Raw genomic sequence first — 27,772 nt, forward strand, 5'->3', positions numbered from 1 at the left:
CAGACACACCAGAAGAGGGCATCAGATCTCATTACAGATGGCTATGAGTCACCATGTGGTTGCTGGGATTTGAACTCAGGACCTCCAGAAAAGCAGTCAGTGATCTTAACCACTGAGCTATCTCTCCAGCCCAGCAAAGCTTATTTGTATCTGTACAACAAGCATTCTTTCCAGATTCCACTCACAGAACCCCTCCATAAATGCTTCAGGTAGGAGCAGGGCTCTGACCTGGCTTACTAATGGCTATGCCCATTTGATTTCAAGGGCAACATGGCTGCTGCCACAGGGAACTTTTGAGGCACACAGGCTCAAGTGCCTCCCCTGGCTTCACAGATCAGAGCCTTCCCTTGGAGAGGCTCCTGGTCATCCATGGACTTGTTATCTTTGAAGAGACATTGCCCTGAGCACCAAGTGAGTGAATGTCAGCCTGGAGCCTGCATGAGGCCTCCACACCCCACCCATCTTTGGAGGCAGGCTGCTGGCAAGTTTGCTGGCACAGCTGCTCTCTCAGGCTACCTGGATGACTCAGACAAATGACTGAGTCAGAGAGTTTGTCTCTCCAGCCCTTGAATGTTGCCTGGAACATAGCAGGCACTCAATAAATATTCAGTGCACAAATGCTGAATTCATCTTAAGCATTTTTTTTTTCAACTAAAGCACTTAGGATACCGGGGACCTCTGCTTCTGGACATAAATTGCAAGTTAGTTTAAAGGATATTTGTGTTCTCAGGAAAGAGTCCTGGAAGAACACCTATTGTCTAATGAGCAATTTCTGATTGCCAGGCCAGGATTTGACACCATGCGCACAAACTTCATGTTTCACAATGGATGGTTCACGGGGAGGAGCATCAAGAATGACCAGCTAAGGAGGTTGGAGAGTTGACTCAGAGGTTAAGGACACTGGCTGCTCATGCAGAGGACCTGGGTTTAGTTCTCAGCACCCACATGGTAGCTCTGAAATTCCTGTTCCAGGGATCTGAAACCTTTTCCTCACATGGTGTTCAGAAATACATGAATACAAAATACTTGTAAACATAAAATAAGTGAATACTGAAGGACAAGAAAACTACCAGGCAAGGGCCAGGGAGGCGCAGAGGGAGTAGCTCAGGCTAGCATGTATGCTACTCTGGACTCAGTACACAGTCCTCTGTGGACGTACATACTTGTAATCCCAGGCACTGCAAAGGTAGAGGCAGGAGGACCAAACATTGAAGGTCAAGTCATAGAAAAATAAAGTTCAGGGACATCCTCAGCTTCAAATTCAAGTTCAAAGCCATCATGGGCTACTCAAGATTCTCTACAATAATAATGATGATGATAATGATAATGATAATAATAACAACAACAGCCATCACGGTGATGGTGCATGCCTTTAATCCCAGCACTTGGAAGACAGAGACAGGTGGATCTCTGTGAGTTTGAGGCTAGCCTGCCCTACAAAGCAAGTTCAAGACATCCAGAGCTACACAGAGAAATCATGTCCCAAAACACCAAAATAAATAAATAAATATGTAAATAATAAACTAAAGTGAAAAAAAGAAAACAATACTGATGTAGCAAGACAAGCATGGTGATTTGAACCTATAATCCTTGTACCTGAGACTGAGGCAGGAGGATTACTGTAAATTCAAGGATGTCTTGGGCTACAGAGTCAATTCTAGGCCAACCCGGATGATAGAGTTAAGACTGTAACACAAAAAACTGAAAGAACTGCCGAGCAGTGGTGGCGCACGCCTTTAATCCCAGCACTTGGGAGGCAGAGGCGGGCAGATTTCTGAGTTCGAGGCCAGCCTGGTCTACAGAGTGAGTTCTAGGACAGCCAGGGCTACACAGAGAAACCCTGTCTCGAAAAACAAAACAAACAAACAAACAAACAACCTGAAAGAACAAAGTGACTGTGAGGATGTAGATCTATAGACCCCCAGCCTTGCTTTAAACCTGCTTATTGAAACCTGTGGGCATCAGGTAGGACTATGTCTGTCTGTCTCTTTTTCTTTGTGTGTACGGTAGAGATCAAGCCCAGGCTGTTGAAATCTGCACCTGTTTTGTTGTTGTTGTTGTTGTTGAGGCAGTCTTATTTAACCCTTGAACTTTCTATACTAGAGGTTAACTGAGCTTCTGGTCCTCTTGACATTCTTTCAGCCATGCCCCGCAGCCCTTGCTCCTCTTTCTTGATCCCAGTCAATTTTAAAAAAAAAATTTTTATTAGGTATTTTCTTCATTTACATTTCAAATGTTATCCCAAAAGTCCCCCATATCCTCCCTCCCCCCAGTCAATTTTTTGCTTGCTTCTCTCTACTGTTGTCAAGGTCACCAGGCACCTCCGTGTTTCTGAACCTTAAAATCTTTCTATGTTTTGTTTGTCAAGGCAGGGTTTCTCTGTGCAGCCCTGGCTCTTCTGGAATGCTCTGTATAGAACAGCTGACCTCACACTCAGAGATCTGCCTGCCTCTGTGTCCCCAATGCTGGAATATGCCTGGCTGAAACTCCCTACACAGGTCAGGCTGGCCTCAGCCATGCAGAATCACTGGAGTTAAAGGCCTGAACCACTATGCCCAGTATCACAATAAAACATCCTGTGATCCTTCAGCAGTTTGGGGCTGCTTCACACCTTTCTTCCAGCTCTCTGGATGCTTCTTAAATGGTTTACTTTCTAGATTTATTTTATTTCTGAGTCAGGGTCTCATGTAGCCCAGGCTGTCCTCAAATTCTGTATGTAGCTGAAGATGACCCAGAACTTCTGTTTCTCCATCTCCACCTCAGCATCACAGCGGGGACTCAGCAGCACTCTGGTTTATTGGAGGCCAGGGATTGAATCCAGGCCTTTGTGTGTGCCCGGCATGCAGTCTACCAACTGAACCACATCCTCAGCCCCTTCTTTCTCTCTTTCTTAATGATACCTTTGTTGCAGGCTCCTCTTCCAGATCTTATTCAGTGCCCAAGGGTATCACCTGTATGCCTTCTTCTACACTTCTATGATGCTCTCAGAAAGCCCCACAGCTTTAAATAGCATCCATCAGCCCCACTTTGCCCAAGTTGAAGCTGCCATGTCAAGCTGCCTGTGAGAGGCCTAAAGGTGGATGCTCAGCAGGAACCTCAGACGTAACATGTCCAAAGAGAAGCCCTCCCCTCCTCAAGTCCCCTCCTTCCATTTCTTCCCCTTAAATGATGGCAACTCCATCTTCCTATTGGCTTAAGACGAAACTCTGGTAGCTGTGCCTTATTTAACACAAACATTTTACTTGTATTTATTTATTTGTATGTTTGTGGGCATGTGTGGGTTTGCATGGGCCTGCACATGCCACAGCTTCATGTGGAAGTTGGAGGACAGCATGCAGGAGTTTATTCTCTCTCTCCACCAAGAATATTTGGGAAATTAAGCTTGGGCAGTGAGGATTGGCTGTACCTGCTACACCATCTCACCAGGCCTTCTAATTTTCTTAACGCTTCTCTTTCTTTAACAGAATCAGCAAATTCTGTTACAATACATACCGAACCCGCCCAAAACCATCCTCATGGCAACTACTCAGGTCCATGGTAGTAGCATCCTGCATCCTAAATGCTCTTCCTGCTTGGGTCCTGAGTGTGCAGTCTGTTCTCCATGTGACAGCCTAGTGACCTGTAAAATCTAGTGTTGGATCACGGCACTCTCCGTTCACCCCCCCCCCAACCCCCATGTCACTCAGGAAAAGCCAAATCCTTTACAAGGTCCCACAGAGCCCTACAAAGTCTCACCCTTTACAGATGGCACACTCTGCCAAGAGCACGTACCTGCTAGCCTCTTAACTTTGTTTGTGCCATGTATTCAAGTGCTCTGATACCTATGGATTCCTCTTGAGCGTAAGATCTTTAATATTTTTGCAATGCTAAGAGTTGAATCTAGAACCTTAGGCAACCTAGGCTGACCTCAAATTTGCCATGTCGTCAAGGATGACCTTGAACTCCTGGTTCTCCTCCGCCAGCCCCTGTAGGTGGTAAGAGAGTAGGTGTGAGCCACCATACTGAAGCCCTTGAAGTAAGTTCTATGAATTACAAAGAAATCTAATTATACTGAAATGCAACTCTCAAGATATTTTCAAAATGTGTAACACACTAATCTGTGTGCTTTATTAAATTACAAGTGCAGCATAATTTGAAGTAGTGACGTGTAATGGCATTCTAGGGTATTAGTAACAACTGTAATGGTTGTAAGATACCTGTGATTCCTACCAGGAACCACATCACAGGTGCACTTAATATTGAAGATTTACTGTCCTTATTTATAATTGAAGAACATGCTACATTTTACTGATGGAAATGAAGATGTGACCGTTTCGCCCATCAAAAGTCAAGGCCCCTGAATTCTACCCACAGATTTATGGAGGTGAGTACCCCTAAACTCCAGGTTAAGAAGCTTTGGTTCATAATGCACCCTTTTCACACACGCGTGCGCACAGACACGCTCACTTGGCATCTTCTCAGATCATCCGATTTAAAACTGTACCCCTTAGATATGATGCTGTCTTCTGGCCTCTGCAGGCACTGCACATACACAAAACACAGATATACATGCACGCAAGACATCCATAAACATAAAATAAAAATAAATCTAAGCCGGGTAGTGGTGGCGCACGCCTTTAATCCCAGCCCTCGGGAGGCAGAGGCAGGTGGATTTCTGAGTTCGAGGCCAGCCTGGTCTACAGAGTGAGTTCCAGGACAGCCAGGGCTACACAGAGAAACCCTGTCTCGAAAAAACAAACAAACAAACAAAATCTAAAAAAAATTAAAATTGTACCTTATACTGTTGTGATTTGCAATGGAACTTTTCACTGTAGCACTTAATTCTCTTCAAACACACCAACATATATCTCTAGTCCCAGCATTTGAGATTGCAGAGAATTTGAGGGTAGCCTGGGTTACACAGTGAGTTTGAGGCTAGTTTTGGCTCACAATTGATTATTTGTTTACTTGTCTGTCTGTTTGTTTATTTTCAGGGCTGGAGAGATTGCTCTTGCAGGGGACAGGAGTTTTGTTCCTAGAATTCAGGTCAAGTGGCTGACAGAGCCTGTAATTTCAGCTCTAGAGTTTCTCATGCCCTCTTATGGTCTCCACAGGTACCTTGCATTCACACACAGATATCCACACACAGGCACACACATACACATAATTAAAACTAGAACACAATTTAAATTTTTCTTCCTCTCTTTCTCTCTTTTTTTTTTTTTTTTGCTGAGGGAGGGGCAGGCTATTCCGTTCAATCTGTTGTCTCATTATTTTGCTGTCTTGGTTAAGTTGAATTCTCTGTGTAGCCCAGGCTAGCTTTTAACTCTTGGTAATCCTCCTGTCGCTGCTTCCCAAGTTCTGAGATTTTAGGTGTGAACCATGATGCCTGGCTATACAGATTTCCTATTTGTTTAATTAAGCTATGTACATAATGAATTAAAGTCAGTCTCACTGTTATTTTGTTAGCAGGTCCAAGGTCAGCCATGGACAGTAACACAAAGCTCTACGGAATCCAAGGACTGGAGGGGATTTGGGTTCTAAGCCAGTGGTATTTCCTAAGGACTGTTTAGGGGCCCTGGTTTGGCCCCCAGTTAGAAAACTATGTCAAGGACTAAATAGAGCTGCTGCTCTCGCAGAGATCAATCATAATGTGACTAGGCAATAGCATGACTTTTCTCCAGCGTGTAGTAAAAGCAAAGGGTAATGACACCAGTGCCAAGGTCACCTGCACTTAGGTGTCCACTCACCACTGCCGGCCTTGGAAACTATCGAGTTTCTAAGGCTTTTCTCAAGAGGGTAATGGGCTTTTGTGGGAATGAAGTGGACCAGCTTGCACACGGAGCACAGAAGGAAACACATGCACAGAAGGTGTTCCTTCCCCCTATCATCTCTCTAGGTCATTTTACGGTTCCTTTTCTATTAGGCCAAGACATTTTTCTATTCCAGTTCATGGGCTCCCAATGACCAAGGCAAACAGCTTGTCCTGTCCTCTCCTGCACAGACATCCCACCCCACCCCCTAGGCCAAAGACCAAATCTGTGGGTCACTTTAGACTCTGCCTCTGTGTATTGTGTCTCTACCTTCATGCCGGATTCATGGCTGACAGTTATCGGGACCTTGACCACTGTTTCTGACCAGTTCCTCTCCTAGTCCTCTTTCTGTGCACACTGGAGTTCTTGTATGTATCCTCAAGGGAAAGACTGAGAGAGAGAGCATTGTCCTCTTGTTCTTACCTAACATGGGTTCAATCATAAGCAAAAACAGCAAAAAGAAAAGGCAGGGGCTGGAGATAGGGCTCTGTAGTTAGGAGCACTTGCCGCACTCCCAAAGGACCTGAGTTCAGGTCTCAATCATACACATTAGGTGGCTCACAAGCATCTGCAACCCCAGCTACAGAGAGCATCCCATGCCCCTGGCCTGCCTCACCTGCCTGCATCCCTACCTGCCCATGTGCAGACACATAATTAAAAATAGGTGCACATACATCTACACATCATTAAAATAATTGGGAAAAAGGAGTTTATAAGAAAGAAGCCATGAGCAAAGCACTCACATGAGCTGTGCACTCTTAGCCTGGTCCTGCCTTACTTATAGGGAATGTAAATTTACATATTCACATACATGGGTATGCGTGTGGTCATGTGGTCTCGGTAATCTTCTGCTCCCCAAGGTGAAAACAGATCCAGAGAGAGGTATTCACTGATCTGCCTCACACAGCCTTCTGAGCAGGAAAGCCAGGATTAGAAACCATTAACCTCTCGTTGGGCACTCCCAGCCTCCAACACGCGTTAGCAGACATTGACCTTGGCCTGGGAAAATCTTCTCAGTGGACCTCTGAGAACCAGAGTTAGGGCTAACTGTGAGGTGCTGATGAGCCAGCCCCTCCTCTTGCCAGACAGGCCTCTTTTAGACTTTGTGAATGAAGACCAAAGAAGAGAAGTTCTGCGGGTGGCTTCCTTGAGTTCTCCTGTTGCAGAAAGCGCTTAGGTGGCTTACTTGAGTTCTCCTGTTGCAGAAAGCGCTTGGTTCAGCGTTCCTCGTGTCCCTCTTTGTTGCTGAGACAACCTCCCCGTCGGAGGATCTGAGCTGTTTTGAGTTTGTTTATTATTAGATTTATTTCTCCTATAAGCAAATGTGTTCACAACATTCCGTCGGGGAATCTTCTTAATTGTCACATAAATGTCATCTTATGTAAATTGAATATTTATCTTTGCATGCAAGGGGGTTGGGGGTGGAGGGGAAAGGAAAAATAAACAAACTTCAGTCTTGGAGAGGGAAAGGGATTTGAAACTCATCCACCTGCCTTCAAAAACAAAGGTGAGTTGGGGGGGGGGATCATTGGATTATCTTGGAAGGGGTAGAATACATTGGCAAGGGTGAGATTAGATGCCTTAGGGATGCTGGAGATGAGAGATGCCTTAGGGATGCTGGGCCAGGCTTCCCCAAACCTCAGTCCAAAACTAGCCAACCTCCCCAGCTGGAGCATTCCCAGGAGGCAAAACGTTGCCCCCCCCCCCCCCCACGTGCCTACCCCTCCAGGAGGCCTGCCCTTTTCCTTCCTAGAGAGAAGGTGAGCTTCCCAGGCACAGCGGGTTGGGTGGGTGTGGCCCGCAGCTCAGGGAACCGACCCAAGGCTCCGCCACTGCCGGCTAGCCGCCCGACAGCCCGCCCGCCTGGCGAGCGCAGGCTCTTCTTCCAGAAACTGCGAGGATTGGAGAGCACTGTTTGTGCACCACAAGGTCAAGTCGGGAAGTGGAGTCGGAGGAGGAGGGGCGAGAACGAGAGGGTGGGGAGAGGGGCGCCCCGCTTCTCTGCCAAGTACCAGCCCTGGGAAGTTGCCCCTCGGTTTTTAACCCTTTGCGGTTATAAGATGCACGAGGCAGAAGGAAGGGGGTACCTGGGGGCAAACTCCTCCTGAGGCTAGGACATGTTGCCACCCTGCTAGCCACCCACCCATCACAGTGCGCCTCACCCCCCCCCTCCGGAAATGCAGGGCAGCACCGGGCGCCAGGAGGCACCCGTGAGGGGGAGGGGGCAACAAGCCCAAGAAGGGACCCCCTCCCCCTAAGGACAGCCCCTCTCTTCCGGAGGTCGCCCACAATTTCAACTTTCCCTGCCTAGGATGCTAGTTTGCATTTGGTGTGGGTGGAGGAGGAGGACCGCGCCCCCTCCCCCAGCCCCATGCGCGCCCCTCCCCTGCACTCCTGCCAGCACTTTCTGCTCACTTCTGGCGCTGCAAAAAACGCCACGCGATTTATTCGATTTCGATTTTAAAACCAGTGATTCCGAAACCGGGCGGAGGGCGAGGGTCTTCCAGCACCAGAGTCCCTGGGGGTGGGGCGGACGAGCTGGGTACTCCGTGCAAGCCTCGTTTCCTCCGCGAGTGTCGCCTCCAAGCTGTTATTTGCAAAGAAACGTCTTTTTGACGCAGGGAGAAATGGCAAATTTTAAGTACGTCATTAATATGGCGCCAAAAGATTTTTTTAAGTATAAGCTTGCTTTTTTTTTTTTTTAGGTTGTGGGGGGCTCCGCCTGGGTCTGGGGCGCGAAGGGGGCGGGGTGTGAGCAGAAAGTGTGAGTGAGCGAGTGGAGGGGCGGGGTATGTGTGTGAGTGTGTGAAGTGTGAGCCGACCTGATGGGACTTGCACGGGCTCAGCCGGCGCTCGGGCCCGGCCCTGGGGACAGGGCGGGTTGGGGGCGCCCCGGAGTCCACGAGGAGTCCGGGCCCGCGTGCAGGCGGGCGGGTGACCGTGTAGGGCACCCCCCCGGGGGGGCCGCAACGCTACCTGGGACTGTCGCCGGAGCCAAACAACTGGGAAGGGGGGGGGACACGACAGGGGGGTGCCGGGAGCGGAGATCCGAGTGAATTAGAAAAAAGTGGCTACTCCCCCTCCCTCTCTTCTTGCCCGCCCCCACCCCACCCCACCCCCACCCCAACACATTTTTTCCCCCTCTAAAGAGATCACAAGGAAGTCTTGGTTTAAAAAGAAACAGAAACATACACAGGGGGTTGGTGAATGGTGCCGACCGCGGCCATCGCAGTTGGAGGCTATTTTTTTGGGGGGTGAGTAGCGTCCATGGAGTTACTTTGCGCCCACTCCTAGTGGCACCAGCTCTGGGCTGGAGGGCTGACCATCTTCCCAGCAGGGGTGCGGGGCTTGGGGGGCGCCGCGGCCCGGTCGCCTCCCTCGCCACGACCCCGGATGGATGCGCGCCCCCCGCCCTCCCGCGCCGGCCCCAGGAGCTCCTGGCTTCGGGAGCATCCTTCCCGCGCCGGCCCCCGCCGCCGCGCGTAGCCGAGGGCAGCGCCCCTCGGGAGGGCACCGCGGAGCAAGGTAAGAGCCAGCCCCCAGCGGATGGGTCCTGCGCATCTCCACGGCATTATTTTGTGGGCTTTTTTTTTTTTTTTCAACAGATCTGCCAGTGCTCCTCGCTCCCTCTCTCTTGCTCGCTCGCTCCCTCTCTCGCTGGCTGCCTGTTCTAGGAAGCCAGCGCGGGGGGTGGGGGGGGGGGACGCACAGCACTGGGGAGAGAGATTGCGCATGTTGGTCAGCCGTGTTTTAAAGAGTACAGTGCGGGGAGGCTGAGAGGGGCGCATGCAACAACTTTTGGAAGGGTGAGCCTGGCGACCTTCTTTATTAATGACTGCGGCAAAGCGCCCCTGGGCCGGCGAGGGGGCGCGGGCGGGTGGGGGCGCTGGGGCTGCAACTTGCCTCGCGGGCTCCGGCCGGCCCGAGGGGCTGCGGCGCTACCGGGGTGTGGGGTGGGGAGGCCGAGTGGCGGGCACCGGGGCAGGGGAAACCTGGAGCTATCTGCCCTTCTGTCTCCCGAGTTTCATTTTGTTGATACGCAGCACGTCCGGGTGCCGAACCGGGCTGAGCCGATGCACATGACCCCGCACTGGGCTCACGTGCAGCCGGTCCAGTCCTAGACACCTTCCGGGGGCCACCGCCTCCGCCCTGCGCCCCCTTTCCAGGCTGGGTGCACGAGGGAGCTGCACGCGGGGGCAGCATGCTCGGTTCTTGGGTTCAGAGGCATTGCACAAATTAGTTTTTTTTTTTTTTTTCTTTTTAAGGGGCGGGGGACAACGTTCCCAGGTGAGTGCTGGGTGCGCAGCCCAGGCAGCCAGGGTGCATACTGGGGTAGTGGACAGCAGCTCTCCGGTGCTGCGCGGGAGTCCGGTGGGGGAGAGGCACCGCGAGAGTGGAAATGTACCGGCGACGGCCGGAGCGGCGGGTGCGCGCTCGCGGGGCGACGGCAGGGGGCGTGGCCCTTGTTTACCTTCTCCCAACTCTGATGGTTCGCGTCCCGCTTCAGGGACGACTCTGCAGCTCCCCGCTCTTCCCTCCGCCCTTACTAAACTCTGGGTGGTACCTAAGAGCAGCAGACAAGTGGAGGGCCCTGCCTGGGACACACGCACCTGACCCCAAAATGAGTGACATTGCAGCCCCCGCCCCCACCAAACATTGCTGCAGTCCTTCTGCCGGATCCCCGGCCCCGCCCCGCCCCCGGCAGTGGCATCTTCCCGGCTCACCTCCTTCCTCCCTCTCCCTCCCTCCTTCCCACCCACTTGCCTGCGCTTGCGGAGCGGCTCTCGCTCGCCCACTCCCCGCCTGGGTGCAGACTTGTGGCTCCCCATGGTCCCTTCCCGCCCATCCCTGGGCTCTGAGACATCCCCTTCTCTAAGCAAGGGGTGATCCTGGGTCAGCTTGGAGACTCGTAGCTTTTCTGCCGGAGGGTGAGGACATCTGCAAAACCGGCTTGGAGGCTTTCCTCTACCTTCCAGAGAGGCCCAGCCAGCTCAGCCCGGTCCCTCTACTGCACACCTCTGCCCCGCTCAGTACCCCCGCCCCCACCCCGGGCTCAGTTGCCCTTCCCCGAGTCCCCTAGACCCCTCCCCCGCCCCGGGCGTCAAGCCCACCCACCTCCTGGCACCGCCCCCGGCCCGAACCGCCTCTTGCCCTTCCTACGCCTGGGCCGGAGCCCCCCGCAGCCACCTCCGGCTCCTCCTCCCGGCTCCCGCGGTCGGAATCACGCCGGCGCGTCTCCAGCCTGCGTGCCCGTCGCCCGCCGCCAGGGGCAGGCTGGAGGCGCGCAACCCTCTTCTAATCCCCTTAGCCGCTGCAGCCGGCCTGTGCACTTTTTTTTTTTTTAAAACCAGCTTGGCCTCAGGCCTCCTGCTGGTGGGGGGGCGGGGGAAGGGGACCGGGTTTCTTTATGCCCGAAGGTACATTGTACTGGTTATCCCGGGTCTCTGCAGATTTCCAAATTTCACCCTTGCCCCTAGCACCCCCCACCTCATCTGCAGGATTCCGAGGTACAAAGTTTTACCCAGAGGCAGTTTGCAAGAGGTCAATGGGAGGGATTATGGTTGTTCTCAGAGAAGTGGCTGAAGGGTTAGGGAGGGGCGCGGCCCCCCATTTAGAAATGAAGAGTTCTGAGCCCGGAAGAATGTTAGGATGCTCCCTTAACGTTTATATTTGCATACAGACCGGAGCTTGGGAGCTGGGTTCTCCTCCCAGAGTGGCACTGTCTCTCCCATCACTGGTAAAATTCCCAGTAGGACATTTGGCAGAAGATCCCGGCAGAGGGTTGCCAACCAAGCCTGGCCCTGTTTCCTGGGTTCCCAGGGTGCTGACTTCTTTTTCCCCTCGCCTGATTTCTTTTTTCCCCCCTTAGGGCCCCAGGCGAACACACCAGCCCTCCAGGCCCTCCGGTCCCATCTTCCTTGGGCGGGTTAGGACTCGCAGAGCAATCTACTAAGCAGGCAAGGAAAATAAGAGAAAGAACTGTAAGGGGGGGAAGGAATGAGTAATAAAACTGACCTAGTCAAGAGGAAGCTTTTATGTTTAGGCTATGCTATTTGCTTTTTAGGTCACAGGCTGCAAAAGCAGGCTTTGATCCGAAGTGGGCGAATAATTTATTGAGAAAGTTTGCATGGTGTGTGTGTGGGGGGGGGGGGGGTCATGTTTGATCTGAAGCCCTCTCCTCGGTTGTTCCAAGAGCTGTTGGCTGCTGTTTTGAGTGGAAAAGCATTTGGTTCCACAGTAAATGCCTTTTAGAGGGGAGTCCTCACTCTACGCAGCAGGACTTAACAGTGAATGTTGGCTTTGAAACTGTTTGGCCAAGGGTCTCCCCAACACTCTTGGAGATGAAGTGTTTAAGGACAGAGTTGTTTGGGCTCTGGATACAGCAAATGTTTCCAGAGTGCTTTCCCGAATCCAGCATGCTTTTCCCCTAAATTGCCTGGGTAAATGGCCGGTGACTCCTATCCAAGAGGCTGTCAAAGATCTCAGCCGCTAGGTTCTCATTGGTACTGTGTATGTGGGGGTCCCCGGGTCCCTATTGTACTTTATCTCAGTGTAAGCCTTAGACACTGACTCCCCTAGGTTTGAGGCAGCGGGCAGGATATTCCCGTTATTTATAACCAGTGTTTCTATTAGACTAGAAGGTGGTTGGTTGCCTCAGTGCCCCCGCCAAATGCTTCACTGTATGTACAGCAAGCTGTCTGCAGATCTCTCGGATGGGTGTTTGCGTTGCATGAGAGGTTGCCAGGATAGAGTTGGGGGTGGGGGTAACTTTGACGTATCATGTCCCCCATGCAGTGGGACACTTAGACACTTAAATGGCAGGTCTTAGCTCAAAGCTTCGGCACCTCCTGGAAGTTGGTTCTGGAGCCTTAGGCAGCCCTCTAAGCTTCCGCTCAGAAATCTCATTGGAATTTAGAAAACTTTATCTGTGCCGTAAGCCGTCCTGCAGTCTTGACCATGGAGTCAGCTAGCCTAGGTTTGAATGTAGTTTCCAGCTGTGCTAAAGGCACCAGAGGTCTTAGTTTACTTATCAGCCAGTGGGATTGATAATAATTCCTATCTGTAGGTAAGCGTAGGAAGTAATAGATTGTATTAAAAGACTAAACCTGGGTCTAAGGATATAGCTGGTCAAGCCCTTGTCTAGCAATTCCAAGCCCTGGGTTCTAGCAATATAATGAGTGGAAAGAGAAGGAAAAAAGAAGAAGCAGCAGCCTAAAGTGAGTGGTAGCACACGCACAGTGTTACCACTCTGTTAATGAACTGAGGCAAGCCAGTTATTATATGCACTGTGGCCTTTGATCTGTTAGCCCCAGGCTAGGTCAGAAAGGCAGCTTCTCTTCTCCGAAGAAGAAATGAGCATCTAACAGGTGCCTGTGGGCAGCTAGACTTAGGAATGGTCCACTGAAATTTGCCCTGTGGGGAGAAGAGTAAGGTTGAGGAAGTATTGAAAGGTAAATTAGGTAGAACCCGTCACACTCTCCTTGGTTGGGTGGTAGAACTGGCCTGCATGATTGACACCTGTAGGTACTGGAAACTGGGGCCTGGGTGGGACACTGAAGGTAGGCAGTAGTGTGGCAGGAGAAGAGATCCCAGCGCCTCTCAGGCTTGGAGAAGTAGAGTTGACAGTCACAGACAGCAGCCCTCTTGCCCTGTGCACAGAATCATTTCTTGTATCCGCAGTTATTGTCCCTGAGAAGGCATTAAAGCTAATGAGAGATGGGAAAGAGTGGGGCTCTGACCCCTGTTTGAAACAGTTTAAGAGTGTGCAAGCTCTTGTTTTCTGAACGTCTGGCCTTCCCTGCACAAGGAGGCTCTGAGGAGAGGTTTTCCAGCCGAAATATCATTAAATTGTATTAGCATCTTATTACACACACGCCTTCGCGGTCCGCCTCAGACAGGGAGTTTTTGTTTCTCTCTGAGAGATTGTGTCTGGAATGGTAAATTGCCTGCTTGAAGGCCCCCCTCCCCTTCTTCTTCTCTCTCTCTCTCTCTCTCTTTTTTTTTTTTAAAGAAGGATGGAGTCCTGCTGTGTGTGTGAGGGCAGGTCTGGTGGCCCCTGGAGAGGAGAGACTGGAGGCCAGGTTGGGGTGTTTTAACTGCCCCAGGGAGTGGCTGCAGTAGCTGGCCTGAAAGACCCACTGTTCCCAGGGTCAGCTGGGAGGGCGTTAATGGAGGCCCAGGGTGTTTATTTGAATTTATTTGCAGAGACATCTTTAAAAGAGACTGGCATTGGGCAGTAGTGTTCCAGGGCCAGAACTTTAGTGGGGGGGTAGGGGGGTGGCTAAGGCCGGTGGCCTGTGCTGCCAAGAAAACATCTGCCACCAAATTGCTGCCCTATTACTGAGTTGACATTGGTCATTAGCCAGGAGCCCAACCACATAAAGCTGCCTGGAAAATGTGTAGGGTCAAGACTGGGAAGGAGGAGTGTGCAAACAGGAGGGAATCTTGGGCTAGGGTGTCAGTTTCTGCCAGTAGCAGGCCAGCCAGCTGGGCTGTGTGGTCCTGACACTCCATGAGGGAGGGACCCGTAGTGTGTTCAGTACTCCCCACTATACTGGGTGCAGTGTGAGAGTTCCTGGCCTTCACACAAGGATCTAGCCAGACATGCTCTTTACTCTTTCCCAACAGGGACAGTTGGCAAGTAGCTCAACACGCCGACGTGCGTGCGCTCTGTAAACGGGGATGGAACAGCTCATTTCTCTAAATAGGGTAATGGTCAAAAACCCACACAGGCAGCTGGCACAACTTGTGCCCAGGTCTGTGGACGCAGGAAGAGCCTTTAGCTTGGAAGAGGAAACAGAAATAGGCCAGAGGCTGTAGCTCGTTGGTGAGTTCTTGCCTTATATGTAAGAGGTCCTAGGTTCAGTCCCCACTGTTGCAAGAGCGATGTCACTGTCCCTCAATGTAGTGAGGGAGGGGATCGTCACTGAACTTTACGTAGGCAGGGTCCAGATAAGTTTAGGAGGGACTATGTGGAGATATGGAGATCTGGCCTTGGGTCAGCTGGAAGCCTGTGAAAGAGTTTACGGGGTTGGGAGTGAGGCAGGATTTAAGCTTGGAAGTTCTCTTTGGGTGCTGTGTGTGGAGTTTGGATTCTGTGAAGGAAGTAGTGAAAGAAAGGAAATGAACTTAGATGGGCCCAGGTGAGAGGTGAGGTGGGCTTGAACCAGTCGGATGAGTGTAGAGTTGGGAAAAGTGGGTGTGTTCGGAACTTGCAGAGGAGACACAGAACCCTTGGGCCACTGCTCCATTCAGGGCACGCTGGTTACCCATCGTCCAAAGGAGAGCTTCCCTGTGTGTTTGCATACTGGGGTGGTATCACAAGTGCAGTGGAGCCAGAAGAATGGCAAGAAAAGACCTTTCTTGCTTAGATTCACTCTCCTTGACAGATGGATTACAGGACCGATTCTTATCCCTCAGAAGCGAGTGCCATGTGTCACGGATGTCCTCTGCCGGAGCAGAAACTTGACTTGGGAGAGCTGGGAGGGGATGTTAGAGTAGGAAAACCCGAAGCCAGGCACACTAAGCAGCTCCATCACACACACACCTGTTTGCTGTCTACCCCTTCTCCCGCCAGTGGGCCGCACACAGGCTGCCGCATTGATGGGCCTGCGTGTAGGACTACCAGCTGACAGGTTACCTGTTGGTTTCTGGGCAAGGACTCAGCAGTGTAAGAAGGGTGTGGGCAGCTATAGTCACTGCCTGTGCTTTGCAAGGGGCCGGCCCGGCCTCTGTAGGGCTGTCCGTTCTGGCCCAAGGCTGCCACCCGCGCATTTACTAGCTAGCATCAAGGCTGCCGTGCATTTCCTAGCTAGCGTCCATGTGCTGCTTCAGTCTTCACACTCATTTACTCATTCACTCTCGCCAGCTGATTCCCGCCAACAAATGTGTTTAGTTTGGCCCTTTCAGGGTGTTCTTCAAATTCTGACTCAGTTGCCAGCACTTTAAATTCTGGAGATGTATGGGGAAGTCAGATCCAGTTTACCTCCTGGGGAGAAGTTTGCCAACACCTCTGGCCTTGTGAGTGCTGGGGGCTAAGATTTGACCCCTAGCACTCCTAAATCCATGGCCCCTGTTCCTCCTCTTCCTGGAGGTCACACCCAGGGGCTTGTGCATGCCGAGCCCTTGGCTGGCTACTGCTGAGCTCTACCTTGGCTGGCTACTGCTGAGCTCTACCGTTAGCCCCCAGCCAGCTCTTAGTGTTGCAGGAGATCCTGGTTTGGAGGTACTGCTGCTCTCGTTGTTGAAACAGGGAATTGTGGGAGACATTGGCTTGGCGAACTTACAGCCACACAGTGATGGGGCTAGGTTGGGCCAGGTGTGGGCTAAGGCCAGAGTTCTTTTCAAAGTCGGCCTTTCTCAGATCCTGGATGTCACAGAGGGTGATGGTTTTGGTTCTGGGCTTCCTCTCTGCTGCAAAGAGGTCATGAAGTCTGATGGTCAGGGATTGGGTCTTTTAAGTCTGTTGTTATAAAACTCTGTCACCTAGCCCTGAAGCTCCTTTTCCTCATGTCATAGACTCTTAAGTGAGAGAGACAATTGGCATAGCTACCGGGGGATGTCCTGAGAGTTTCATGGGGTCCTTGTGTGCTAGAGGAGCCCCCCCACCTTCATAAGAGGTGAGGTTCCTGCTTCTTGGGTTGCTTGCACTGCCGAGTGTCTCTCAGTTCTTTGCCCTTTAGGAAACACTAGGCAGCAAGCAAGCAGCCCCAGTAAGCTCCTCCAATTCTAGTGGGAGGAGACCATGGGTAAAAGGCTCCTCACTGAGGTCAAGGGTTAAGCAGGTCCACTCGGAGGTCTGGATGATTCTCCTTCCCACTTAGTGAGTAGATATGTCAGGGTCTCTGTGGCACTGCGTGAAGATAGAGGCATCTCCTAGCTTGACAGGAACAGGCTAGAGGTAGAGGTGTCGAGAGGCAGATAGATGGGTTGTACTGTAGCGCCTTCTCCCTAAGAACTAGAACTGAGCGGGAACATGGTGGGAAGCACCCTGGGCCAGGTATCAAGCCGCTCCAGGTGTTCTCCTCCTCCAAGCAGGCTCTGCCGTTCAGGCTCCTGTCAGACCTGAGGAAGAAGTGGGTAGGCACAGCCTTCCAGGCTGAAGCGGATTCTTTATGCAGAAGGAGTTCAGGGTAACCTCGGGAATCAGACCTCACCCTCTGGGATTCAGCGTTCATCTTCCATTTGCTGGTTGGTAGTGGAAAGAGGCAGGCTTCCTCCGTAAATGGGCCTGAGTCTTACAGCTCATCAAGCTGCTAGGCACTCAACACCGTGGACAAGGTTGTGAGAGAGCTGCCCTTAGTGGCTTAAAAGTTAGATGGCATAGATAGGATTGTACAGTAGGGTTGTATTTACCTGAGGATGGACCTGCTGCCCCATTTCCACACCCCAATAGCTACCACGCACAGGATCAGGTCTCAATGATGGTTTGTGCCTTACTTTGACAGCAAAGGTCCTAGAAGGATCTTTCTTACTTCCTCTTCTCCCTCTTCCCTGTAGGGAACACTCACTCCGGAAGTATGGGGAACTGGGGCTTGAGGGGTCATTGTCACCTTTCAGTGTGTGCCTCCTGGCCTCCCTGCAGTCCTCTGACACCAATGGGCAGACTTCTGTTTATCTGAGTTCCCTGGGGCCTCCTTTCCCAAGCGCTGGCACTGTGGGTGTGTAGAGAAAGGATGAGGCTGGAAGAGGGGCAGGGCTTGACCTTCCTCTGCATGGGAGCGTGAGCTGAGGATTTTCCCTGATGTCTGGGAAGATAATATCCCTTCTCGACTTTTGTTGCAGATGGAAGAGAAGAGGCGAAAATATTCCATCAGCAGCGACAACTCTGATACCACTGACGGTGAGGCCTTCCTACTTGGCTCTGTGGGGTTGGGGGACAGTGGTTAAGTAAAACTGCCAGGCCCAAAGACCTGGTAAGAGGGCGCTAACCCTTACCATTCAGCTCAGCCCAGGGCTACAGGGGTGAAAAGTCAAGTTGGGTTCCTCTGCCCCTGAGGTGTTCAGTCCTTGCCCTTATCCGAGCTTCTCCGACCCCTTTAGTCTACGGCCCTATCCTCTAGGTAGGCCTTCCTCTCCTTGGACTAGACTAACTCTTCTCAGGACACATGCTGCTGGTTGATACAAGAAAATAAATCCTTTAGCTTTTAGAAGTCTCTACAAAACAGACCTGAAACCTGTTGCCCTCTATTGTTATAGTTAGTTAGTTAGTTAGTTATCATAATAAGTAACTTCCTGACCAGTGTGGTAAACCCTGACCGAGAGGATTCTTATCTGCTGTGTTACCAGCTAGAGTCTGGCACACAGTAGGTGTTCTATAAAGGTTGGCTGAAGAAATTAACGAAGAAGCCCAGCTGTCATGGAAGATTGGCAGTAGTGTGTTCTAAGAGGTAGATTTAGATAAAGAGGTGGGTGTGTCAGTTGGATGTCTAGAAGTGGGGGAAAGGTCCCATTGTCAAAATTCGAAGGTCGATTTGGGAGCAGAGAAAAAGGTGTGTGTACAATAAGAGCGTTCTTCCTGGTTGGTGACAAAAGGTAGCCATTGCCCAGTGGCCCAGGAAGCCATTCCTCAGCCTGTTGGACCAAAGAATTCCATCTTCATGGGCAGGAAGGGGCATGCAGCCGGGAAGATCCCATCTTGCAGTAACTACTTGAGTGGATCCCTCTAAGAAGGAAGCCAGCCACACTGCTGGGGAGGCTGAGCCTGGAGCCCTGCATCTCTAGACCTGGTGGATTCTCAGCCTCCTTATCAACCCGGGGATCGATAATGCCTAGCCCTGTCTGCTTCTAGGCCACATCTGCTGCCCTGTGTGTCTGGCTCTGGTTGTAGGTCACTCCTCCCTTCCATGTCCTTTGCTGCATGAAGAGATCACAGTATCTATAGAGTTTTGTGGCCACCCATCTGCCACTCCTAACCTGCAAAGTCATGGGCATTTGGGCCATGGAGAAGAGGCAGGTTGGACCCAGACTTGAAGTTGTTCCCTTTCCATCAGCTCCCATCACTGTCCCCATCTGTGACTGTTAACTCCTGTTCTCATCAAAAACCTTGGCTCTGGGGCTGGCTATAGTGGGGCACTTAATCCCAGCACTTGGGAGGCTGAGGCAGGTGGCTCTCTGTAAGGGAGGTCAAGGCCAGCCTGGTACCCATAGCTGGTTCCAGACCAGCCAGGGCTAAGGAATGAGACTCTGCTCACAACCAAAACAGAAAAACCCTGGGTCTTCCTCCTGAGGCCATTGCCCTATAGTCTAGCAAAGGCCTCGGACTATACAGTCATGGCTAACTGAAGCATCCCTTTGGATCATCCTAAAGCTATAGATATGTTATCCTTCAGTTAGCCTTTAGAGGACAGGTCATCTCCTATCCTGTTAATCAGCTTCATATTACTGTCATGTAAGGTTATTAACTTAACGAAGGGCAGGTTTACTTAGCCCACAGTTTTGGGACTTTTAGTGCCTGAGCAACTGGCTCTGACACTCTCTGAGGTTTCAGGTTCTTAAATAAGCTGCACCACCTCCCAGTAGCATTATCCTGAAGACTAGGGTGGGAGGGTGGGGGGCTGGAGGATACCAGTGCTTCCCAGTCCCCTCCCACCGTGTCCCCCTGTCTTCCTACCTCAATTAACCTAGTCAGAACAGTCCCTCAGAGGCTTTGGCACAGGTTAACTGATTTGTCACGGGAGTGTCTAGAGACTTAATCTTCTAGATTATTCCCATCAAATTGGCTTTTAACAGTAACTGTTTCACACCCACCTCTTCCAGGCTTACAGAATATTTATTGGTGGTGGCCAGTAATCAGGCAGCTCACTTGGGTCTAGCCTGGTAGGCTCCAGGTCTGTTCCGATTCATACTCCCCTACCCTGCTTCTGTAACCGGATAGGGCATCCAGGAGTGCCATGATGCACCTAACCTGGGGCAGACTGGAGAAAGGGCATGCATGGAATGTTCTGGCATTCCTTGACCAAGTAGGAAGCAGAGTCTCAAAGAGAATAGGGACTTCTTTGGAGCCACAGAAACAGCTGGTAACTGCTGTTGATTTCTTAAGCCAGTGGTGAGTGAAGGAGCCTTCATATTTCCATTGGTCTGGAAAGATTGGGGCCCAGGGAAGGGACAGTGCCTCCCACCTTCTGATCCTACAAGCAGGTGCTCCCCCTAAGACTTCCCATCCCCTATGGGATTAGATGATGTTTCTGGCTCTCCAGGAGTCCTCATGGCCTGTCTTCTCTCTGCAGGTCACGTGACATCCACATCAGCATCAAGATGTTCCAAACTGCCCAGCAGCACCAAGTCGGGCTGGCCCCGGCAGAACGAGAAGAAGCCCTCAGAGGTAGGCAGCAGCGGTGGAAAGGTTCAGGGAAGGATGCGGTTGGGGTGGAGAGGCACCTGTGGGGAGTGAGAGAAAGAAAAAGCTGAGCAGATGCATGAAGGTCACGTGTTCTTGGCAAAGGGCCTATGCCCAGTGCCCAGAGGTGGTCAGTGTGGCAGAATGGGATGAATGGGGACACCAGTATATGCTTCTGACAGTACTGCACGTGAACCTGCATATTAAGCAGGGTAATGCCTTCACCTCCTGATCTGCACGTAGAGGCGTTGATGGCTTCTGTGGAGGGAGTCCTTGGTACATGACCTCACAGCAAGACCTGGCTTCTTGTGGCCAATGAAAAATTCCATGCAGGGGCTTTATCTCTTCCCACTTAGCACTTCACCGGCAATGTCACTGGGCAGAGACGAGGCCCTTGGAATAAATGTGGCTGTGAGAACTTCCAAGGCTGTGCATTTCCAACCTGGTCCTTACACATGTAGCTGGTGTAAGGACCATGCTTACATGGATGTGGGGTCAAGGACCAAGCCACACTCTATTTTCTCCTGTTGCTTTCCACTGAGCCATCTAGTTTTTACAAGCTCCTAGATATGTATTTGGGCTGGACCTCCGGTATACTCTTTTAAGTGGTCTTTCCTAGAGCTTTATATTTTAAAAAATTGACTTCTTGCCTCCCAAGATGCCTTGCTTTGTGCCTTTTCCCTTTGGGGCAGGGGGGTTGGGATAGGGACCCTATGAGAGTGGTTTCCATTTTCCTTCCAAGTTATAATAACTTGTTAGTTTGTGTGTGTACACATAGGGACACACGAATGCACATGTGTGTGTCATGGCATGTATGTGGAAGACGGAACAACCAGGAGGAGTTGGGTCTTTCTGCCACTTAGGTTTCAAGGGTCCAATTTAGGCCCCAAGGCTTGACAGTAAGCACCTTTGCCTGCTGGACCGTTTCAGTGCCAGCCCTGATAGCTTCCAAACCTGGTTCGAGTGGTTGTGGGTGAAGATAGCTCTGAGTGTTGTGGAGGAAGGAGCTGGATGCTGGGGCTGAAGAGCGAGAGTAGTTGTGACTCTTACCTACCCTCCTCCTTCCTTTCTTTTTTATTAGATATTTTCTTTATTTACATTTCAAATGTAACCCCCTTTCCTAGTTTCTCCTCTGAGACCCCCCCATCCCCTGCCCCTCCCCTTGCTCCCCAATCTACCCACTCCTGCTTCCTGGCCCTGGCATTCCCCTACAATGGGGCATGGAACCTTCACAGAACCAAGGGCCTCTCCTCCCACTGATGACCAACTAGGCCATCCTCCGCTACATGTGCAGCTCCTACCCTCCTCCTTAGCTGACCACTTGGGAGGATAGAGTGTGCCAAATACAGTGTAGGAAGCAAAATACGGATAGGATCTTGGAAGGCTCTGCCTCTTCGCGGATGAACAATAATTGGTCACCTTTATTTGGCCCTCCTGGTCCTTGGGGGCAGGAACTGCCATGCTCATGTAAGACTTGAGGAGGTGGCCTCTGACATTCCAGCCTTTCTCCAGCTCCCTTAGGGTTCTGCATATTGGCCTGAGATGGGAAACTCTGGAGGGAGCTATCCCTTCCCCTGCCCCCTCTCCTGTGCTAGTGGGGGATGGGGCGCCTTCTCCACTGGCTGGGACCAACCCTGGGTGGAAACAGGTGTCAGCAAGGCTGAAAAGAAAGAACAATTTGCATGGGGCAGAAAATTCCCCTGCCTCTTGGGTTTTCCAGCCCAGAGGCTTTGTACCTAAAAATAGACTTGAACCTCTGTAAGGCACCTTCTGGGGACTGGCTGTGTATAGCCCGTGCCCAGACCAGGAACCCTGCAGGTGTGGCTGTGATGTCCACCCAGGAGGACTGAAGAGCCTTCCCCGTCTTGAATGGCAGCCAAGTCTTTCCTCCCGCAGCAGGCTGGAGAGCAGCCGGGGAGGTTTTCCCTCATCCCCTGAGTGAGCGGGTTGAGCCGTGGCCGGTATAAATTCTTGAGTTATGGTGGGGCAGAGAAGAACGCATCAATGAAAGCTTCCGAATGATCTGGCTCGTGAGAGGGCAGAGAGAAAAGCTAGCGCTTGGCTGCAAGAGTGTGTGCATACTCTGATGAATGAACTGGAAGCAGAGGGCCTTGCTACGGAGCCTGGCCTAGGTGGCAAAGGCTCCAGGCATCTTAACAAAGGGGATTCTTGGGAGCCCTGTCTGCCCAGTGCCCTATGGGATAACTGCTGGTCACACTGTATGCTCTCACTGAGGCAGACTGGTACAGAGACCCCCTTCTCTGATGGCCGTGGGTCACTCTGTTTTTATTCCTTAAGTGTGCCCAGGCGTCCAGTAGAGAACTTGAGGCCCCAACGTGCTTAGTATTGCACTAGTAGTGGGCATATTGTAAGCTGTAAAATGGCTGAGGGGTGGGTTTCAGGAAAACAGATACCCTTCCTTGCCTACCTAGGGGCTTCTGCTTTTCACACTAACATGGGCCAGGGCCAAAGAACACTGACCAAGAGTCAGGACCCTGGACAGGGCTGAAGCAAGCTTTCCCTTATGGCTTGTTACCCAGGCCCCTCCCTGAGCCAATGGGAAAGGGGAGTTCTAGGCTGGGTTAAAGGTCTGCCTTTAAACAGTGGAAGGGGAGGTGGGAACAGAACCAAGGTTTCAGCCTTCTTTTCTTAGGCATTTTGTGGAACTCCCACAAAGCTGGTCTGTCTCTTGGACCTTAAATTCAGGAAGGGGGGAGGGACCCCAGTCTGAGAAACTGGCACTGTGTAAATTCTGCTACAGCCTTGGAGTTGTCTTGCCCAGAAACGTTGGCATCTTACCACTGCATCTTTAGTGGATCACGGCTTCATAGAATCTGAAGTAAGTGGCAGCCTGAGACCATCTTTGATAGTCCAGCACCAGCCCTCTACCTTGGGGCAACACTTAGTAGGGAAGGACCTTCCTCCTGGGGAACAAGCTGAGACCTCGGCCTTAATTTCTCCAAGTGGGGTTCCAGGCTTCTTGTCGTCAGAAAGCTTCTTAAGTGGCAGACGGTAGTGGCCTGCCTACCTGTTCTCCCTGGCTAGTGTCCAGTTATCCCCATGACACACACTACCCTTGTAATGGACGGGTTTCTTCTAAGCCAGAGTGCTACTTGGGGTGTTAAGGATGGTTCTGGGAGAGACCTGGAGGCCTGCCCTGTGGTTGGTGCCCCAGGTTTTTTATATATATATATCTATCTTCCTCATGCCTTGAGACTGCAGGCGGGTAAGCAGTGGGGATTTCCCCTAAGCCACTTGTCTGGAGGTGAGACGCCGCCACTGTGCATCAGGAAGTCAGTCAGTGAGCCTCTGCTGCTGAGTAAGGGCAGCATGCTCTGAGGCTGCCTGGGAGACATGGTGGGAGGTGGGTGCGTTAGGAAGTGTGTCTACTGGGGAAGTCCAGCCTGTGTTGCCTTGTCTCTGAGGAGCTTGGGACACTTGACCAGTGACACTTCTCTCTCGCGTGCTCTCTCTCTCTCTACCTCAAGATCAATGTTCTTGCTCTCTCTCTCACGCTCTCACTCTCTCTTTCTTTCTCTCTCTCTTTCTTTCTCTCTCTGCCTCAAGATCAATGTCTAGAGACCTATACCTAGAGCCTGTTATGGGGAGATGGCTAATTTTTCCTGATACCTGTGGAACCTGTGGGAGGGTGTCTTAGTTATTCTACTGCTGAAAAGAGACACTGTGACCAAGGCAACTTATAAAAGGAAGCATCTAATTGGGGGCTTGCTTACAGATTCAGAGGGATAATCTGTGACCATGGTGGCAAGCCTGGTAGCTGGCTGGCAGGGAGGCAGCAGAGTTGGAGCAGAAACTGAGAGCTTACATCTGATGTGTAAGCATGTGGCAAAAAGACTGGGCCTGGTGTGGACTTTTGAAACCTCTAAGCCTACCCCCCAGTGGCACACCTCCTCCAACAAGGCCACGCCTCCTAATCCTTCCCAAACAGTTCCACCAACCAGAAATCAAGCATTCAAATATATGAGGCTAGGGATACAGGGGGCATTTTCATTCAAACCATCACAAAGAGGAAAGTTCCAGAGAGAGTGGGATGGGTGGATGTCAGGATAAGTTGGCCACTTGCGGTCGTCTCAGAACAGGGAAGGTGGGAGTTGGGAATCCCATGCCCCTCCCATCTTCTGTAGGTTCTGCTGACGAATGAGTCTCTAGAGGAGAGAAGAGGATGACCTTTGGACATTCTGCAGAGCCCCTTTCCTGAAGCCCATCTCCCTGCCCTGGGCACCAGGTCTGGCCGAGAAAGTGAAAATGCCCTTTACAGCCAGCAATAGGATGTTCCCAGATGTGTCCTAAAAAGCTGTGTGAGGACACCCCTGTCCCAGCAGTGCAGCTTCATGTTTTAAAACAAAATGATAACAACATAAAAAACAGTCAGATCTATCCCGAGAGAACAACGATAACGGCCAGTTTGTTGGGTCAAAACCAGAAAATGATCCCAGAGGCAGAGGCACAGAGATGGCGCCTAGATGTTTGGGATTAGATAGCCTCAATGAAAGCCACAGTGAGGGCTGGGGATGCAGCTCAGTTGGTAGATGCCGGCCTCGCATGCATGAGGTCCCGAGTTTGATCCCCAGTCCTATTTAAATGTCATGGCTGGAAGGTTAGAAGTTCGAACTTGCAGGGCTATCAGAATGGCTTAGGGAGAAGTGGCTGCCAAGCAGTCCTGGCCACCTGAGCTGAGTCCCTGCAACTCACAGTGGAAGGAGAGAATCAAGCCCAAAACACTATCCTCTGGCTTCCACACAAGTGCTGCGGCACACAACGCACAGATGACTGCATGAGAAAGTCTGAGTCCTCCTTGGCCATACACAAGTTCCGAGCTAGGCTGGACTACATGAGACCCTAAAATATGCCAACACTGGGCAGGGTACAGTTAGGAGAATGATTACAGAGTACACCCTGGACCCTAGGTTTAATCCCCAGTACTGAATATTCTGGGTCTGGTGGTGCTTGCCTGTAATTCCTGGATTCAGGAGGTGGAAGCAGGAAGATCAGATATTCAAGGTCATCCTCCACTATGAAGCAAGTTAGAGGCCAGCCTGGGCTAGAGACCCTGATTCCAAGACACAGTGTCTCGTGTGTCATCATCATACATAGCACTCACACACATAAACCAGAGAACCCCCAAAGAAATTTCCTGCTCGTCCGTCCCTATTAGATCCAGATTTCCAGCCAGTTGGGTGGGGGTGGAGTGTGTGCTCTTCCTCCAGGGCCAGGCACTTGCTCTCTAAGACTTCACTTGGGTGGGCGGAGCGGAGGGGTGAGTAAGGGCCAAATCCACTTCTAATAGAGTCAGAGATGCAGCTCTTCCCGCCAGCTGGAGAAGCCTCCAGGCCTCTGGGACTTGTCTTGCAAAGGAAATGTATGTCATAAATTCTCTTTAAGAGCAGGAAGTGCAGTTATCCTCATGAAACTCAAGAGAAGGAGATGTCGAATGGTTTTTCAATTTTTTTGAGCACCTGACCAATTGGCTCCGTGGTAGTTTGAAGCTGGAGCTAAGTGGACGGTGACTATTCCCCAACCCCTGTCTGGGATTACATATCTAATATGTAATGTAAATTTGCTCTTGGCTGAAAAACTGTATCAGGTTCCAGCCCAGAAAAGATTACTTGGAAGTTAAAATGAACGTCTGGCTGTCTCAGGGATGGTGAATTCTGGTATGGCTGAAGACCTGAAGCAAGTGGTTTATCAACTCCTGAGACTTCTCCACAACTGTGAGAGGGGATCCGGTGTGAGCCTGGACGGCATAGGGAAAGAAAGCATTTGGCACAAGAGCTGTTATATTACAGAATGTTACTTCTGACAAGGCAGGGCACTCAAGAAACAACTGTCATTTAAAATAAGGTTTCCAGGGCTGGAGAGATGGCCCAGCCCTGGCTGCTTCTGCCGAGAACCTGAGTTTGATTTCCAGCACTCAGGTTGGGTGGCTCATAGCTACCTGTAATTCCAGTTACAAGGCATTGAACACTTTTCTAGCTTCTATGGGTGCTTATTCACAAAGGGCACACATACACACACATACACACACACACTTTCAAAATAACCCAGTTGGTAGAATGCCTAGCATGCTGGAACCCTGGGTAAATCCTATCACCCCTTAAAAATGTGGTACATACCTGTCCTCCAACCACCCCCCCCCCAGGGGTAGAGACAGTTTATGATCATCCTCAGCTGCACAGCAAGTATGAGCCAGCCTGGGCTGCATAAGACCCTGTCTCGTCAGAAAAGTAAAATGATGTTCAGGACAGATCCCCAAAGCTTTCTTGGGCAGAAAAGATAAAAATAAGGAGGCACAGGTCCTGACCAAAGCCATCTACATTGGCTTTGGGACAGTGTTCAAGACTCACTTCTGAGTTTACACACACACACACACACACACACACACACACACACACTCGGCCTGGTATGAACAGCTAGCTATACTTCAGGGAAATCTCAGGGTGGTCTGGTTTGGTTTGTATTTATTTTACTCACTCATTCCACAAGCTTTTATTCAGCAGTTACTATACATTGAGATGTTAATAGATACAGGACCTACAGGACATACAGGACACATCCTTACGTGGCTTTCCGCAGACCGCCATCAAGGTGTGTTTGCCTGTGGTTTGGTTTAGTTTATTGAGACAGGGTTTCATGTAGCCCAGGATGGCCTCAAACTCACTGTATAGCCGAGGGTAGTCTTGAACTTAAGGTGCTTGTGCCTCTACCTCTCATGCTGTGGAGACAGGCATCCACTGCTGCATCCAGTTTCTGTGGTGCTGGGGACCACACCCAGGGTTTCCTGCACACTAAGCAAGCGCTCTATTAACTGAGCTCCATCCCTAGCCCCTGTGCTGAGTCTTTCATAGGTAACCAGATTCCCTCAGCCATCCAGCCTTCGAGAAAGGGAAGCAGAGGACTGAGTTTCCAGGATAAAGTGTTTCAGGCCTGCAGACCCATGCTTTGCGGTATAGGAGTCTCTGTGCCTCCTGGCCTAGTGTCAGTGTACTTTGAAAGTTGCCCAGTGTCATTGTTAGTTTTAGGGAGGTCACTTTCCAACTCCATAGACACTCGCTCAGAGCCTGTTTTTAGCTCTTTCTGGGCAGCCTGTGGTCTTGAGAAGAACAACTGTGGGTCAGGACCATGTCATGAGCTCTTGGGTAATGTCCTAACATGTAGGAAGAGCAGGGTCTTTGTTCCCCTCTAGGGTCATCTTTACACCCCTGGCCCTTGGGTTGGTTGGTAGGCTTTCAGCATCCTTTATACAGTTAAGAGAAAACTACAGTTAATATCACTCAGCAGTTCTGCAAAACTTGGTTGCTAGGCAGCAGACATTTAAAGACAACTAAAAGAAAGAAAACTGGTAAACATTCCTGCCCTGAGAAAACTGCTTGTTTTCTAGCCCCTCGACTTCCCTTGCCACAGTAAGAATTCTGTTCGTTAGTGTCCATTTTATTCTATATTTAGCTTTCATAAATTATTCAGAGGAGTTTTAGGAAAATCATTAGGCTTTCTCCAAGCCTAGCTTCTGGTAGTTCAAACAGAAAATATGTAGATTAGGAAACAGGCCACCATGTTGGCAGTCAGGTGTCACCCTGTTCATGAAGACTACTGAGTACCCAGCAGCTGTAGCCTGCAACTGAAA

General features: G+C 50.9%; 1 protein-coding gene across 10 annotated transcripts in view; it reads left to right on the plus strand.

Moving 5' to 3' along the window:
• The first annotated feature begins 7,601 nt into the window (after positions 1-7,601).
• Jade2 (jade family PHD finger 2) overlaps positions 7,602-27,772 on the plus strand; it is a 43,416-nt gene continuing 23,245 nt past the window's right edge. Inside the window, exons 1-5 of one of the 10 annotated variants that reach the window (XM_029483637.2) lie at positions 9,270-9,317; positions 10,058-10,079; positions 11,662-11,749; positions 17,577-17,634; positions 20,021-20,115. In XM_029483637.2, coding sequence (XP_029339497.1) covers positions 17,577-17,634; positions 20,021-20,115 — 153 coding nt within the window. In that variant the 5' untranslated portion in view covers positions 9,270-9,317; positions 10,058-10,079; positions 11,662-11,749. Of the gene's footprint in view, positions 7,722-8,919; positions 9,318-9,501; positions 9,599-10,057; positions 10,080-11,661; positions 11,750-17,576; positions 17,635-20,020; positions 20,116-27,772 lie in introns of those variants that run through there. The other 9 variants (XM_029483638.2, XM_029483639.2, XM_029483633.2 and 6 more) reach the window with 9 other exon arrangements.

This window comes from Mus caroli, unplaced genomic scaffold, assembly GCF_978045245.1.
Source record: "Mus caroli unplaced genomic scaffold, Mus_caroli_1 scaffold_13, whole genome shotgun sequence".
Lineage (NCBI taxonomy): Eukaryota > Metazoa > Chordata > Mammalia > Rodentia > Muridae > Mus > Mus caroli.